Source organism: Delphinus delphis, chromosome 3, assembly GCF_949987515.2.
Source record: "Delphinus delphis chromosome 3, mDelDel1.2, whole genome shotgun sequence".
NCBI classification, from domain to species: domain Eukaryota; kingdom Metazoa; phylum Chordata; class Mammalia; order Artiodactyla; family Delphinidae; genus Delphinus; species Delphinus delphis.
The window spans coordinates 48749587-48765802 of NC_082685.1; the positions used below are offsets into that span (position 1 = coordinate 48749587).

Consider the following 16216-nt stretch of genomic DNA (forward strand, 5'->3'; position numbering starts at 1 on the left):
TACGTGTATTCCAACTGTCACGGATTTTGTTCATGGGGAGTAATAGAGGTAATGAAGACAATACATGCATGACATAATTAGTGGTAAAAAAAAACAACATATTCTGTCAAAGCAGAAATTGCACTGGACAAAGTTAACAGGTAAGGATGACTTCTTTCAAAGCTATTGCAATAGAGAGAGAGCCCAGAATATAATCTGAGCTCAGTTTCACTGAAATGACAGTCAGGAGAGGCTTTCAGAAATGGAGTGGGGGGCAGGGACCCTAAGCCATCTGTGTTTGCTAATTGACCTTTCCCAAAGGAAAGAGGAGGTAGTTTTACAACTTGGAGCAATGTGCCCACAGAAGGTAGGAAGATAGGCTTCTACCCTTTTATAGAGACTGGAGATGGGGGCTTTCTCTTCCTTGATGATTACATGTCAGAGGGATGGTTACCAGACCCTTGCAGAAGAAGACATCCTAGCTTGGAAAACTGGCAAGAAGCTTTTAAAAAGATTTACATCCCAGGGCTTCCCTAGTGGCTCAGTGGTTGAGAGTCCGCCTGCCGATGCAGGGGACATGGGTTCGTGCCCCGGTCCGGGAAGATCCCACATGCCGCGGAGCGGCTGGGCCCGTGAGCCACGGCCGCTAAGCCTGCGCGTCCAGAGCCTGTGCTCCACAACGGGAGAGGCCACAACAGTGAGAGGCCCGCGTACCGCAAAAAAAAAAAAAAAAAAAAGATTTACATCCCAAAGGGCCAGAGAAAGAATTTACAATTACAAGTTTTCTGAAGTATAACGCTCTAAGAAAAGGGAAGCCAGAGCCTAGAGTCAGGAAGAAGTCTATCTAAAGTTTAGTCAAGCTGAGTGAAAAGTTAAGGCCCTCTTGTTCAACACCCAGTCTTTTATTGCTATAGAAAACACCAGGGACCTTACACTTAAGGTTAATAAAATTCACACTGAGAAGAAAACATCCAGTTTTAGTCAGGCTCTCATTTAATTCAGAGTGTTTTTGCATTCTTTGTGCTGACTGTTGATTGGTAAGAAAATGAACACTGTTTGCTGTAATTTAAATGCAGTTATTTCATAAAGGATTGTGCAGTGGTGGGCAGGATGGGTGATGAAGGCCCTCAGATAGGGAGTATTTTGAACTGCTTGGAATCCTTAATGGATGTACTGTGTGTATTTTCAAGAAGAGCGTTTCCTGTGTGGTTGACACAACGGTGGCAGAGGAGAAACATTCTGCAGAGATCATTGGTCCAGTGATGGAGCTCTGTTGTCAAACATAATTTTATTGCAAAGCTCAATGCATAAAAAGAAAAGGAAGAACTACTATAGTTATGCTGTCTCCTTGCTTCGCTTCGTTCCCAGAAGTGGCCCTGCGGTATTCCCAGGGAACTATCAAGAAACACATTTTTTTCTCACTTGACACTTTCTTTGCACTTGGCTTCCACAGCAACACACTCACCTGGTGCTCCTCAGGCACCCCAGTGATGTCTCCTCTGCTTTCTTTCTCAGTTTCCTCGGCTGGTTCCTCCTTCTCTACTGCATATCTCAGTATCAGAGTTCATCAAGACTCTGGCCCTCTTCTTGAGTGATTGCATCCTTCCCCAAGGCTCTAAATTCCATTAAAATGCTGGAAATCCCAGTGTGTATCTCTGGCCCCATCATCCTTTCTGAGCTCCAACGTGAGTATCCATTTGCCTACTTGACATCTACACCTGAATGTTTTATACATATCTCACACTTAACATGTTTTCCCATCTCATTAAATTGTACCATCGTTTACTCAGATGAGCAAATCAGAATTATAATTTTCATTTCTGCTTCTTTCTATCCACTCATGGAATCTTTTGTTCTTACCTATCCCTTTACTTCTCAAATATACCCACTTCTTTCCATCTCCACAGCCACCACCCTATTCCAAGCCATTGTCTTCCCTTACCTGAACCCTGGCAAGGGCCCCTGACAAGTTTACTTACTTTCTCTCACATTTACATCCCCACTGTCACTTTTCTCCTTAAATCACTTTATTGTTTTCTCATTTGTTGTCTAATAAAACATGAACGTCTCACCAGCACATCCAAAACCCTCTGGATCCAACTTCTGACTACCTTTTGGAGCTCATTTCAGGTTCTTTATTCTGTGTTCATTCTTCTCTGATAGTACACACCAGATGTCTTTCCTGTCTCAGGGCCTTTGCACTTGCTCTTCTCCTGGTTCCTCTAACTCATGGATCCTTCATGTGTATCAGAAGAACTATATCCACTGTCCTCTGATTGCATGTTTTCCCTTTAACCTAGTTGTTCTCTATCACCATCATGCCAATGTCCTTGATAGTCTTACTGCCCCAAGTGTGATTCACGAACCAGTGGCAAGAGCATCACTGATGCTCTTCATGAGCCTATGTATGGGCTTGTGAGGAATGCAGAACCGCAGACCCCACATCAGACCAAATAATCAGAATCTGCGTTTTAATAATATCCCCAAAAGATGCATATAAACATTAAGGTTTAAGAGTGTAACTTTGAAACACTGATCACAAATTGTATTTCTTCGTTAGTTGTATACTTGCTTATTGTCTGTTTCCATCAGTGGTGTGAATTCCATGAAGGTAGGGACCTTGTCAACCTTTACTGTTGTATTCCAGTACTTAGCATAGGTCTTGGCATATGGTTGGTAATAAATACATATCTGATAAATGAGAGATTTATTCTAACTTCCTCAATTGAGCCAGGATAAAACTGAGGCTCAGAAAAGGGAAGTGACTTTTTTGAAATTACATAGCTATTGTTAACGAAGCCAGTGCAAAAAAAAAAACAGAGAGAGAAAAGTATTCTTGACTACTTAACAAAGTTTAGTGTGTGTGTGTGTGTGTGTGTGTGTGTGTGTGTGTGAGAGAGAGACCTTGAAACCAATTATTCTGGATGATCTAACAAGGCATAACCTAAAACTTCCTTAGCTATTGTCCCTAATGGGCTTCTGATATTAATAACAGTGATTACTTATTTATACTATACTTTGTCATTTACAGAGTGTTTTCACGTATACTAACCTATGTGAAAATTTACCCAGAATTACTGTCATGTTTTCATTTATTAAGAACAGAGGGGCTTCCCTGGTGGCACAGTGGTTGAGAGTCCGCCTGCCGATGCAGGGAACACGGGTTCGTGCCCCGGTCCGGGAGGGTCCCACATGCCGCGGAGCCGCTGGGCCCGTGGGCCATGGCCGCTGGGCCTGCGCGTCCGGAGCCTGTGCTCCGCAACGGGAGAGGCCGCAGCAGTGAGAGGCCCGCGTACCGAAAAATAAAAAAAAATAAAAAAAAATAAAAAAAAAAAAAAGAACAGAGAAAGTGGTAAACAGAGCAAATTGTAGAATTTCTTTATTCATGGATCAAGAGATCACTGGAAAAGGAAAAAAGAAGAGAAAGTAAAATTTCTCATAAGAATAACTGTCAAAGAACTGATTTAGTGGAGTGGATAGCTCTTTGGACAGATAAGAATTGTCTGGTGGTGGTTGACAGTAGTCTTGGAGGGTATCAGAGGTAATCCAAGGATCTAACATAGAGTCAGTAGAAGTGGTTCATAATTTATTTTAATTATCATTACTGGACTTCCATTTAGTTCAATGGACAGTTCCACCTAATTAAAAATGCTATGGTTACATTTTGCTCTTCACTCACAGTTTAAAGTTCAGCTATTTCTAGCTCCTAATTGGCATGCCACAAATAACTTATAACATTGAACTTGCAGTTCTCTGAGCCTGACATTCCCACCTAATTTGAAATATACATTCTCTGGAGCCAGAGGTGTTCACCTCAGACTCTGAATCTGTTCTTTTCTCTTACAAGAGGAAAGGCAGTGCAGGGGAGATTGTTCTCATGGTGAGGGTGTGGTTGATGGACAATCCATGTTCTGAGGATATGTTAGGATCACTGTCCATAGACAAGAAAGGGACCTAAAATCATCCAGTCCCACCTGCCTCCAGTACAAGAAACTATACAGCATCCTGATACAGGGCCATCCATGTATTCTTCTTTTTTATTGTGATAAAATATATATAACATAAAATTTACCATTAATACATAAAGTAACCATTTAACATGTACCATTCAGTGACAATAAGTTCATTCACAATGGTGTGCAACCATCACCATTATCCATTTCCAGAATTTTTTCATCACCCCAAATAGAAATTCTGTACTCATTAAATAATTCCCCATTCCCCTCTCATACTACTTTGCTTCTCTATGTATTTGCCTATTCTAGGAATCTCATATAAATGGAATTATACCATATTTGTCTTTTTGTGTCTGGTTTATTTCACGTAGTGTAATGTTTTCAGGGTTTATTAATGTTGTAGTATGGATCAGAACTTCATTTTTTTTTATGACTGAATAAAATTCCATAGTATGTATATACTACATTCTTTCTGTCCTTTCACCTGTTGATGGACACTTGAGTTGTTTCTACCTTTTGGATATTGTGAATAATGCTGCTATGAACATTGGGGTGAATGTATCTATTCATGTCCCTGCTTTTGATTCTTTGGGGTGTATACCTAGGACTGGTACTGCTGGATCATATGGTCATTCTATATTTAGCTTTTTGAGAAACCACCAAACTGGTTTCCACAGCAGTTGCACCATTTTACATTTCTACCAGGAATGCACAAAGGTTCTAGTTTCTCCACATTCTCACCAACATTTGTTATTTTTCAGTTGTGTTTTGTTTTTATAATAACCATCCTAATGGGTGTGAAGTGGTATCTAATTGACACCTAGGTATTCGTAAACACTTCCTGAGCCAGGGCACTCAAAACAACACCAGAAAGCTATTGTGGATCATCCATTACTAAATCTTGCCTCCCTCTAGCAGTGATTCTCAACCTTGGTTGCACATCAGAATCACTTGGGAGCTTTTAAAAATTCTAATATTCAGGCTGCAAACAAGACTAATTAAATCAGCGTCTTTGAGGATGGGAGCCTAACATCAGGATTTTCTAAGGCTCTTCAGGTGATTTCTGTATGTAGCCAAAGTTGAGAACCACTGTTTACAGCCTGCTCACTGGTCCTACGTAGTCACATAACCTCAGGTCATAAAGTGTGACAACCCTATCACTGAGCGTTCACTGACAACCCCCATAAAATAGCCATTTCTTCACCCCGCCACTGAGAGTTCTCTCTTCCTTTCTCTCCTTGATTTCTTGCCATAGTTCATATTACTAGCTCACTTCACATATTTTCTTGCTTATCTATTTATTGCTATCTGTTTTGCTTATTTTTGCTTCCCTAAGACTACAACAATGCTTAATGCAGGATAGGTGCTCAGAAGGTATTGTTGAATGTGCACATCCACCAGAGGGCAGACAGCAGAAGCAAGAAGAACTACAGTCCTGCAGTCTGAAACAAAAACCACCTTCACAGAAAGATAGACAAGATGAAAAAGCAGAGGGCTATGTACCAGATGAAGGAACAAGATAAAACCCCCGAAAAACAACTAAATGAAGTGGAGATAGGCAACCTTCCAGAAAAAGAATTCAGAATAATGATAGTGAAGATGATCCGGGACCTCAGAAAAAGAATGGAGGCAAAGATCGAGAAGATGCAGGAAATGTTTAACAAAGACCTAGAAGAATTAAAGAACAAACAAACAGAGATGAACAATACAATAACTGAAATGAAAACTACACTAGAAAGAATCAATAGCAGAATAACTGAGGCAGAAGAATGGATAAGTAACCTGGAAGACACAATGGTGGAATTCACTGCTGTGGAAAAGAATAAAGAAAAAAGAATGAAAAGAAATGAAAACAGCCTAAGACACCTCTGGGGCAACATTAAATGCACCAACATTTGCATTATAGGGGTCCCAGAAGGAGAAGAGAGAGAGAAAGGACCCGAGAAAATATTTGAAGAGATTATAGTCAAAAACTTCCCTAACATGGGAAAGGAAATAGCAACCCAAGTCCAGGAAGCACAGAGTCCCATACAGGATAAACCCAAGGAGAAACACGCTGAGACACATAGTAATCAAATTGGCAAAAATTACAGACAAAGAAGAATTATTGAAAGCAGCAAGGGAAAAATGACAAATAACATACAAGGGAACTCCCATAAGGTCAACAGCTGATTTCTCAGCAGCAACTCCAAGCCAGAAGGGAGTGGCATGATATACTTAAAGTGATGGAAGGGAAGAACCTACAACCAAGATTACTCTACTTGGCAAGGATCTCATTCAGATTTGATGGAGAAATCAAAAGCTTTACAAACAAGCAAAAGCTAAGAGAATTCAGCACCAACAAACCAGCTCTACAACAAATTCTAAAGGAACTTCTCTAAGTGGGAAACACAAGAGAAGAAAAGGACCTACAAAAACGAACCCAAAACAATTAAGAAAATGTTCATAGGAACATACATATCGATAATTACCTTAAACATGAATGGATTAAATGCTCCAACCAAAGGACATAGGCTTGCTGAATGGATGCAAAACCAAGACCCATCTATATGCTGTCTACAAGAGACCCACGTCAGACCTAGGGACACATACAGACTGAAAGTGAGGGGGTGTAAAAAGATATTCCACGCAAATGGAAATCAAAAGAAAGCTGGAGTAGCAATATTCATATCAGATAAAATAGACTTCAAAATAAAGAAGGTTACAAGAGACAAGGAAGGATACTACATAATGATCAAGGGATCAATCCAAGAAGAAGATATAACAATTATAAATATATATGCACTCAACATAGGATCACCTCAATACATAAGGCAACTGCTAACAGCTATAAAAGAGGAAATTGACAGTAACACAATAATATTGGGGGACTTTAACACCTCACTTACACCAATGGACAGATCATCAAAAATGAAAATAAAGAAGGAAACAGAAGCTTTAAATGACACAATAGACCAGATAGATTTAATTGATATTTATAGGACATTCCAATCAAAAACAGGAGATTACACTTTCTTCTCAAGTGCGCACAGAACATTCTCCGGGATAGATCATATCTTGGGTCACAAATCAAGCCTCAGTAAGTTTAAGAAAATTGACATATCAAGCATCTTTTCTGACCACACACTATGATATTAGAAATGAATTACAGGGAAAAAAACCGTAAAAAACACAAACACATGGAGGCTAAACAATACATTGCTAAATAACCAAGAGGTCACTGACAAAATCAAAGAGGAAATCAGAAAGTACCTAGAGACAAATGACAATGAAAACACGACGATCCAAAACCTATGGGATGCAGCAAAAGCAGTTCTAAAAGCCTACCTCAAGAAACAAGAAAAATCTCAAATAAACTATCTAACCTTACACCTAAAGGAACTAGAGAAAGAAGAACAAACAAACAAAACCCAAAGTTAGCAGAAGGAAATAAATCATAAAGATCAGAGCAGAAATAAATGAAATAGAAACAAAGAAAACAATAGCAAAGATAATAAAATTAAAAGCTGGTTCTTTGAGAAGATAAATAAAATTTATAAACTGTTAGCCAGACTCATCAAGAAAAAGAAAAAGAGGGAGAGGACTCAAACCAATAAAATTAGAAATGAAAAAGGAGAAGTTGCAACAGACACCGCAGAAATACAAAGCATCCTAAGAGACTACTACAAGCAACTCTATGCCAATAACATGGACAACCTGGAAGAAATGGACAAATTCTTAGAAAGGTATAACCTTCCAAGACTGAACCAGGAAGAAATAGAAAATATGAACAGACAAATCACAAGTAATGGAATTAAAACGGTGATTAAAAATCTTCCAACAAACAAAGATCCAGGACCAGATGGCTTCACAGGTGAATTCTATCAAACATTTAGAGAAGAGCTAACACCCATCCTTCTCAAACTCTTCCAAAAAGTTGCAGAGGAAGGAACACTCCCAAACTCATTCTATGAGGCCACCATCACCCTGATACCAAAACCAGAAAAAGATACTACAAAAAAAAAAACTTATAGACCAATATCACTGATGAATATAGATGCAAAACTCCTCAACAAAATACCAGCAAACAGAATCCAACAACACATTAAAAGGACCATACACCATGATCAAGTGGGATTTATCCCAGGGATGCAAGGATCCTTCAGTATATGCAAATCAATCAATGTGATACAACATATTAACAAATTGAAGGATAAAACCATATGTTCGATCATCTCAATAGATGCAGAAAAAGCTTTTGACAAAATTCAACACCTATTTATGATAAAAACTCTCCAGAAAGTGGGCATAGAGGGAACCTACCTCAACATAATAAAGGCCATATACGACAGACCCACAGTAAACATCATTCTCAATGGTGAAAAACTGAAAGCATTTCCTCTAAGATCAGGAGCAAGACACGGATGTCTACTCTCACCGCTATTATTCAGCATAGTTTTGGAAGTCCTAGCCATGGCAGTCAGAGAAGAAAAAGAAATAAAAGGAATCCAAATTGGAAAAGAAGAAGTTAAGCTGTCACTGTTTGCAGATGACATGATACTATACATAGAGATACTAAAGCTAATCAATGAATTTGGTAAAGTTACAGGATACAAAATTAATGCACAGAAACCTCTTGCATTCCTATACACTAATGATGAAAAATCTGAAAGAGAAATTAAGGAAACACTCGCATTTACCACTGCAACAAAAAGAATAAAATACCTAGGAATAAACCTACCTAGGGAGACAAGAGACCTGTATGCAGAAAACTATAAGACACTGATGAAAGAAATTAAAGATGATACCAACAGATGGAGAGATATATCATGTACTTGTATTGGAAGAATCAATATTCTGAAAATGACTGTACTACCCAAAGCAATCTACAGATTCAGTGCAATCCCTATGAAATTACCAATGGCATTTTCTACGGAACTAGAACAAAAAATCTTAAAATGTGTATGGATACACAAAAGATCCCAAATAGCTGAAGCAGTCTTGAGGGAAAAAAATGGAGCTGGAGGAGTCAGACTCCATGACTTCAGACTACAGTACAAAGCTACGGTAATCAAGACAGTATGGTTCTGGCACAAAAACAGAAACATAGATCAATGGAACAAGATAGAAAGCCCAGAGATAAACCCACGCATCTATGGTCAACTAATCTATGACAAAGGAGGCAAGGATATACAATGGAGAAAAGACAGTCTCTTCAATAAGTGGTGCTGGGAAAACTGGACAGCTACATGTAAAAGAATGAAATTAGAACACTCCCTAACACCATACACAAAAACCAACTCAAAATGGATTAGAGACCTAACTGTAAGACCGGACACTACAAAACTCTTAGAGGAAAAGATAGGAAGAACACTCTTTGACATAAATCACAGCAAGATCTTTTTTGATCCACCTCCTAGAGTAATGGAAATAAAAACAAAAATAAACAAATGGAACCCAATGAAACTTAAAGGCTTTTGCACAGTAAAGGAAACCATAAACAAGATGAAAAGACACCCTCAGAATGGGAGAAAATATTTACAAACAAATCAATGGACAAAGGATTAATCTCCAAAATATATAAACAGCTCATGCAGCTCAATATTGAAAAAACAAACAACCCAATCCAAAAATGGGCAGAAGACCTAAATAGACATTTCTCCAAAGAAGATATACAGGTTGCCAACAAACACATGAAAGAATGCTCAACATCATTAATCATTAGAGAAATGCAAATGAAAACTACAATGAGATATCATCTCACACCAGTCAGAATGGCCATCATCAAGAAATCTAGAAATAATAAATGCTGCAGAGGGTGTGGAGAAAAGGGAACCCTCTTGCCTTATTGGTGGGAATGTAAATTGATACAGCCACTATGGAGAACAGTATGGAGGGTCCTTAAAAAACTAAAAATAGAATTACCATATGACCCAGCAATCCCACGACTGGGCATATAACCAGAGAAAACCATAATTCAAAAAGACACATGCACCCCAGTGTTCATTGTGGCACTATTTACAATAGCCAGGTCATGGAAGCAAGCTAAATGCCTATCGACAGACAAATCGATAAAGAAGATGTGGCACATATATACAATGGAATATTACTCAGCCATAAAAAGGAACAAAATTGGGTCATTTGTTGAGATGTGGATGGATCTAGAGACTGTCATACAGAGTGAAGTAAGTCAGAAAGAGAAAAACAAATATCGTATATTAACGCATGTATGTGGAACCTAGAAAAATGGTACAGGTGAACTGGTTTACAGGGCAGAAAGTGAGACACAGATGTAGAGAACAAATGTATAGACACCAAGGGGGGAAGTGGTGGGGTGGTGGGGGGTGCTGTGATGAATTGGGAGATTGGTATTGACATGTATACACTGATGTGTACAAAATGGATGACTAATAAGAACCTGCTGTATAAGAAAATAAATAAAATAAAATTCAAAAAAAAAACTTTGGGGTTATTTAATAATGAAGCATTCAGAGAACCCCTTTAATTTTTTTCCTATTTATTTTAACAAAATTTTCTAAGGAAAATTTATCATAAACATATAAATAATTTTTAAAGCATGTTTTAAAGAGAATATTCTATATACTTAAAGCATCGTCTCTTGGTTAATTAGCTGTTTTAGCAAAGAGGGTATATTTTGCTTTAAGAAGTTTTCTTTATAATATGTAACTCTTATACAGTTAAGAGTTGTATGTTAAACGCAGCAAAAAAATAAACAACAACAAAGTATTGTGGAATGAATGAATGAATGCATAAATCTACTCTTATTTCAAAGGACTGTCCTCAGATAGTTAAAAATAGCTTTTATGTCTCATCCTTGGGTCTTCTCTTGTCTAGGTAAAAGCTTTTCTATACCTGCAGCCTGCAGCCTTCAAAGACATTGAAGAATAAACCTCACCATTATGAACACAGTGTCTTTCACTCAGCAAGTAATTGTGCACTTCCTATATACTGCATCCACCTTTACACTACACATGCTGTAGATTAGACACCGTGCCAGGTGCTGGGAATTGTGGTGAAAAAGATAACCAAAAGTGAGTCTGTGGGGGTAGGGCACAGACAATAACAGAAGTAATTTCAGATAACAATAAATGTTATAAAGAAAATGAAAAATGTTTGTTGGCTGTGGCACATTAAATGGGAGTTAATTTTAATCTGAGACCTGAATATTGAGAAGAAGCATTCCAGGAAGAAGGCACAAGTGTAGAGACCTTGAGGGGGGAACAAGTTTCAGAGGGGCTCTGAATCGGAGCCTCTGAGAAGGACAAGGAAAAGAGCATTATCACCTCCTTTATTAGATACTTTACCTCAATTAACATGGCCTAAAATCAAAATAGTTTTGGATAGCCAAAGCATGCTACTGAATTCTTTTTCCTCATTGAGTTAAATCTTACTTGTCCATTTTCCGTACTGTCGATAGTTGGAATTTAGGTGTGGAAGGGTGATTTAGATGGACGTACCTCAAATTTCTTTTCATCTGAACCCTAGTCATAAGGACTTAAGTGAAGCAATAAAACCACTTGTGAGCAGAGTGGAACTTTCTGACTCCTTATTCCAGTTGTCACCTTGTCTTCCATGCTAGGCCTAATGGAAAAAGTTTTGGACAAAGCCAGAGCCCAGACTTCATGGGCTGCTGCGATTTGGGACCAGCAGCCATCTTGGTTTTCAGTCAGAAGAGCTCAGTAAAGACAGATCTTTCTTGGTTCAGTGGGACCTGTGTTCCTAGTGGTGGCCTACAGAACAAGCAGCTTCTCCCAGACTAGCCACTAATATGCTCTGACAACTCAGTTTCCCTCTCTGGGCCTTAGTTTCTCTGTATTGAAATGTGCGTTTGGGTCTAAGAGTTTTAAGATCCTTTGAAACTTCATTTAAAAAGAACATTTTACTAACTCTATTAAAAATGAAACTTTTCCTGTAGCTTCTGAATAACCTGCATTCATTATGCTTTTATTGATAGGGGACACTCACTTCCAAGTTAGTAAGACAAAATGCTGAGTTGACAGTAGGAGGGCAGGGTTTATAGAATCAAATCAGTTGCTGAAATTTACAAGAACACAAATTTGAACTGTTATATTGGGCACCAAAAGAAATGTAGTTCAGGGCAGTGAAAGGAGTCCCTGAGTTTATTGATTGTCTGCTGTCTTTCCAATGGGTTTTGCAGAATACGGGATCAGTTTGTCCAGGTCAGCCATATAAGAACAGCCTTCAGCCATGACCTACTCCTTGGACAGCCCACATGCACACAGCAGCTTCTGCGTGGGCTGGGATGCGGTACTGAAAACAGGGTGGTCCTTGTATTCACACAGTGGTTCAAGTTACTGTCATTCACTCATTCAAAGTCATCTTTCCTGCATTCGATAAATATGAATGATACATTGAAATTGAATTTGTCAGTGGATAAAACAGACGGTGTCCCTGCCCCATGGAGCTTACAACCTAGCTGAGTAGGTGTGCCAAACAAGAATCAACCAAAAAACATTTCTGAGCACAAGCTGAGGTCAGTGCTCTGAAGGAAAGCCTCAAGTTCCCTGATGGAGAATCACTGTGCAATCTCAAGATAGTTAATCCACCTCTCTGAGCCTCCTCATTATGTAGGAGTTAACCAGGATAACATGTAAAGTGACAAGTGCAGACATTGGCATATATTAGGTGCACAATATATGTGTGTTGCAGCTTTGATAGTGAAGTTACCTTCCTGAAGATGAATGAGGAAAAGACTAATTTTCTTTCCTGTGTCTCAGAGTTTCCTTCAATTCTTTGTGTTTGTGTGTCTTCCAGTTCCAAGGAGGGTTTCGGGACAGTGGAGAAAGTTGTGCTGCTCACATTTCTGTCGGCCGTTATCCTGATGGCAGTCTTGGGGAACCTGCTGGTGATGGTGGCTGTGTGCAGGGACAGGCAGCTCAGGTGAGTCACGTGAGGCAACCTCATGAGGAAACCTGGGTGGAGTTCTGGGCTGTCCCTGGAAAACTGAGGTCTGAATTTATAATTTCCATTATAATTTGTAATTATGAAGGGAAAAAGATTCATGGGAATGATGTTTGGAAAATAGAGCATGGAAAAAAATCACGTATAATCCCATAGTTCTAACATAACCAGTAGTACAAGCACATAAGTGAATTTCTATCCTGTCTTTTTTCCTCTGTTTCCTATGTTGTTTTTTCTGTAATAGTTGTGATCACTCTATATATAATTGCTGAGAGCACATCTAATCTAACCTCCCCACTTTATTAATTGGTTCAGAGAAAGGGTAGATGACTAGTAGTTGATCTAGGATTTAAACATGGGTCTTCTTCTCTTTCTGCTTCATCCTTGGCTGCATTTAGAATCACTTGAAGACCCTTTTAAAATTACTAGTATGTGGCCTGAGTATGTCCCATGCAATATTTGTGATATATTAGAAAATTATTCGTTGTTTATCTGAAATTCAAATTTAATTGGGCGCCCTATATTTTATCTGGCAAACTTGGGGGTGGGTAAGTGGGTTAATCACACAGAGTCCCTGGACTAATTGATCTGGGGTGAGACCTGGGCATCAATACTTAGAAAAATTTACTAGGTGATTCTAGTGTGCAGGCTAGATTAAGAGCCACCAAGCCGTAAAGGGGGATAAAAGATGCAGTCCTATCTCATCTGCTGCTTCCTCTTTAAGCAAGACATGTTCTAATCAAGAAAGTGTAAAAACTAAATTCTAACAAGTGTGGCAAATGTGAGGCACATGGTAGTCAAAGAGTGGAAGACGGTGGAATTTGACACTTTTTTTTAAGGGGGCCCCTTGGGAGGGTGTTCTGAGAATGACTAAACCGAGGCCTAAAGGGTAGATGGAGTGTAGCTAGGCCAACGGTGGGGAGAGAGAGCACCCTGTAAAAACCCTTGAGACTCAGGGACTCTGTGCATCGGGGGCTCAAGTCAGGCCATTGTGGTCACAGGGGAGGGCAAGAGAGGGCTTCTGGTGCAAAGGGGTCTGGAGAAGTCTGAAGTGACTGGACCACGCATGTGACAGAAGGGGAAACTGAATCTCACAGAATATGTTGCACATCTGACTTTTCTTTCCTTTTCTTCCCTCCCTTCTTTCCTTCTTTCTTTGCTTCCTTTCCCCCCTCTTTTCTCTCCTACTCCTTTCCCCCTAACCTCCTTCCTTCATCCTTCCCACTGCTTCCTCCCTTATACTTTTTCACCCACAGGAAAATAAAAACCAATTATTTCATTGTGTCTCTTGCCTTTGCGGATCTGCTGGTGTCAGTGCTGGTGATGCCCTTTGGTGCCATTGAGCTGGTTCAAGACGTCTGGATTTATGGGGAGATGTTTTGCCTCGTCCGGACATCTCTAGATGTCCTGCTCACAACGGCATCGATTTTTCACCTGTGCTGTATTTCTCTGGATAGGTAAGGCCAGAGCCATTTGCGTAGTGGAGCTCCGTGCTGGAGACAACAGCCGGATGGCTATTGGGCTGTGTCTTTCTTTCTTCCCTAATTCATTAGAGGAAATGAATCTCAGAGAGGTAAATCTGGCTATTCACGTATTCATTCACTCTCCAGCTTTAGCAGAGCACCCTTTTTAGTCAGGCATTCTCTAAGGTGCTGCAGACGTAGAGATTAGTAAGGCCAAGAACCTGCCTGCAAGGAGCTTACAGTCTAAGCTGCAATCATGTTTCCCACAGATAGAGCCCTAAGTTGTATACTGATGGCACGAAGAAAATTCTGAGGATGCTGAGAAGCAAGAATTAATCTCTCTGCCCAGTAGGCAGCAGGGTGGTTCAGAATGAGAGTATTCTGTTTGAACATGACCTTCTGAAAATGTGTCTGTATCATCATTTTGTGTGCATATTTAGGTTTGTGCCTGTGACCGGGGAGCCTCTTTTCCAGAAAGTCAAAGGTGATTATAAAATCCCAAATAATTGTTTGCTTTTTGGACCCAAGCTAGCATTTCATTCTTGTTGCATAAATGTGTTCTTCTTCTTCACATTTGACTTCAGGAGGCCTAAAGATTTCTATCTTTGCCTCATTTGTTGGAGGTGCATGTTTACCATTTGTATCAGCACTTTTCATTTTCCAATTCCTGCTTATTTATATTCAATAATAAAGTCAGAATGCAGTTGAAAAGTCATACTATTACACTAACATATGCTGCCATCACTGTAGTCATATCTTAAGGGTAGTTCCCAAAAGAAAGTGTGGTGTGAAATATCTCATGTTAGCAGAATTGCCAGGGACAATCTCTTACTGTCTCTTGATTAGTCCAGAAGACCCAGCTTTCCACCTAGTCTTGGGATAGGTCACTGTTTCTTTATTAGAGGAATAGGAAGAATAGTTGACTTAAAATTAGAGATTGTGCTATACCTAAAATATATACCTTTTACTGATGAACCTAGTGGCAGGGCAGGAATAAAGATGCAGACGTAGAGAACAGACTTGAGGAAGGGGAAGAGGTGGGGGGGAAGGGGAAACTGGGACGAAGTGAGACAGTAGCACTGACATATATACACTACCAAATGTATAATGGATAGCTAGTGGGAAGCTGCTGCATAGCACAGGGGGATCAACTTGATGCTTTGTGACAACCTAGAGGGGTGGGATAGGGAGAGTGGGAGGGAGGCTCAAGAGGGAGGGGATATGGGGACATATGTATATGTGTAGCTGATTCACTTTGTTGTACAGCAGAAACTAATACAACATTGTAAAGCAATTATACTCCAATAAAGATATAAACATTTTTTTAAATAAAACAAAAAATGTACCTTTATACACTAAAATCAGAGTTTTCCCAGGTAATTACTCATGCTGTGAAAGATCCTTAGGGACTGAAACCAGCTGAGGGAACAGCAAATTCATCTCCCATTTTATGGAACAGGTGCTTATTGATTAGAATGGCATGCGTAATGGCCTGATCTATTTAAATTGTACATGTTCTCTCTCTCTTGCTCTGCCAAGAACGTATAGATGAATGTACATAATTTAAATGCAATGTATAATGAGATTCCACTCTACAACTAGAGAGGGTAACATGGGTAAAACAGAACTGTTGGTTGGCAGGCAGAACCATAGTGTCACAATTTGAAATTTGTGTTTATTAGCTTATTTGCAACAATCTGATTTCAGTGCGTGAAAGACTTTTTAAGACAGTCAGTATATACTGTAAAAAAAGTTCACATTAGAAAAAATAAAATGTGAGGAAGCAGAAAATATATGGACATCCTGCAGGGTAGCCTGCATGTGATCGTTGCCAAAATAAGTGGTGAGACTAAAAGTATTATAGGAACTTGGAGAAGGCAAAGTTGAGTAGCTCAG

The 16216-nt window shown here is 39.4% G+C and overlaps 1 protein-coding gene across 2 annotated transcripts in view; it reads left to right on the forward strand.

Moving 5' to 3' along the window:
- HTR4 (5-hydroxytryptamine receptor 4) overlaps window positions 1-16216 on the forward strand; it is a 182161-nt gene that overhangs the window by 91142 nt on the left and 74803 nt on the right. For both annotated transcript variants that reach the window (XM_060008588.1, XM_060008587.1), the window contains exons 3-4: window positions 12711-12836; window positions 14114-14314. In XM_060008588.1, the coding sequence (XP_059864571.1) occupies window positions 12711-12836; window positions 14114-14314 (327 nt within the window). The remainder of the gene's footprint in view (window positions 1-12710; window positions 12837-14113; window positions 14315-16216) is intronic.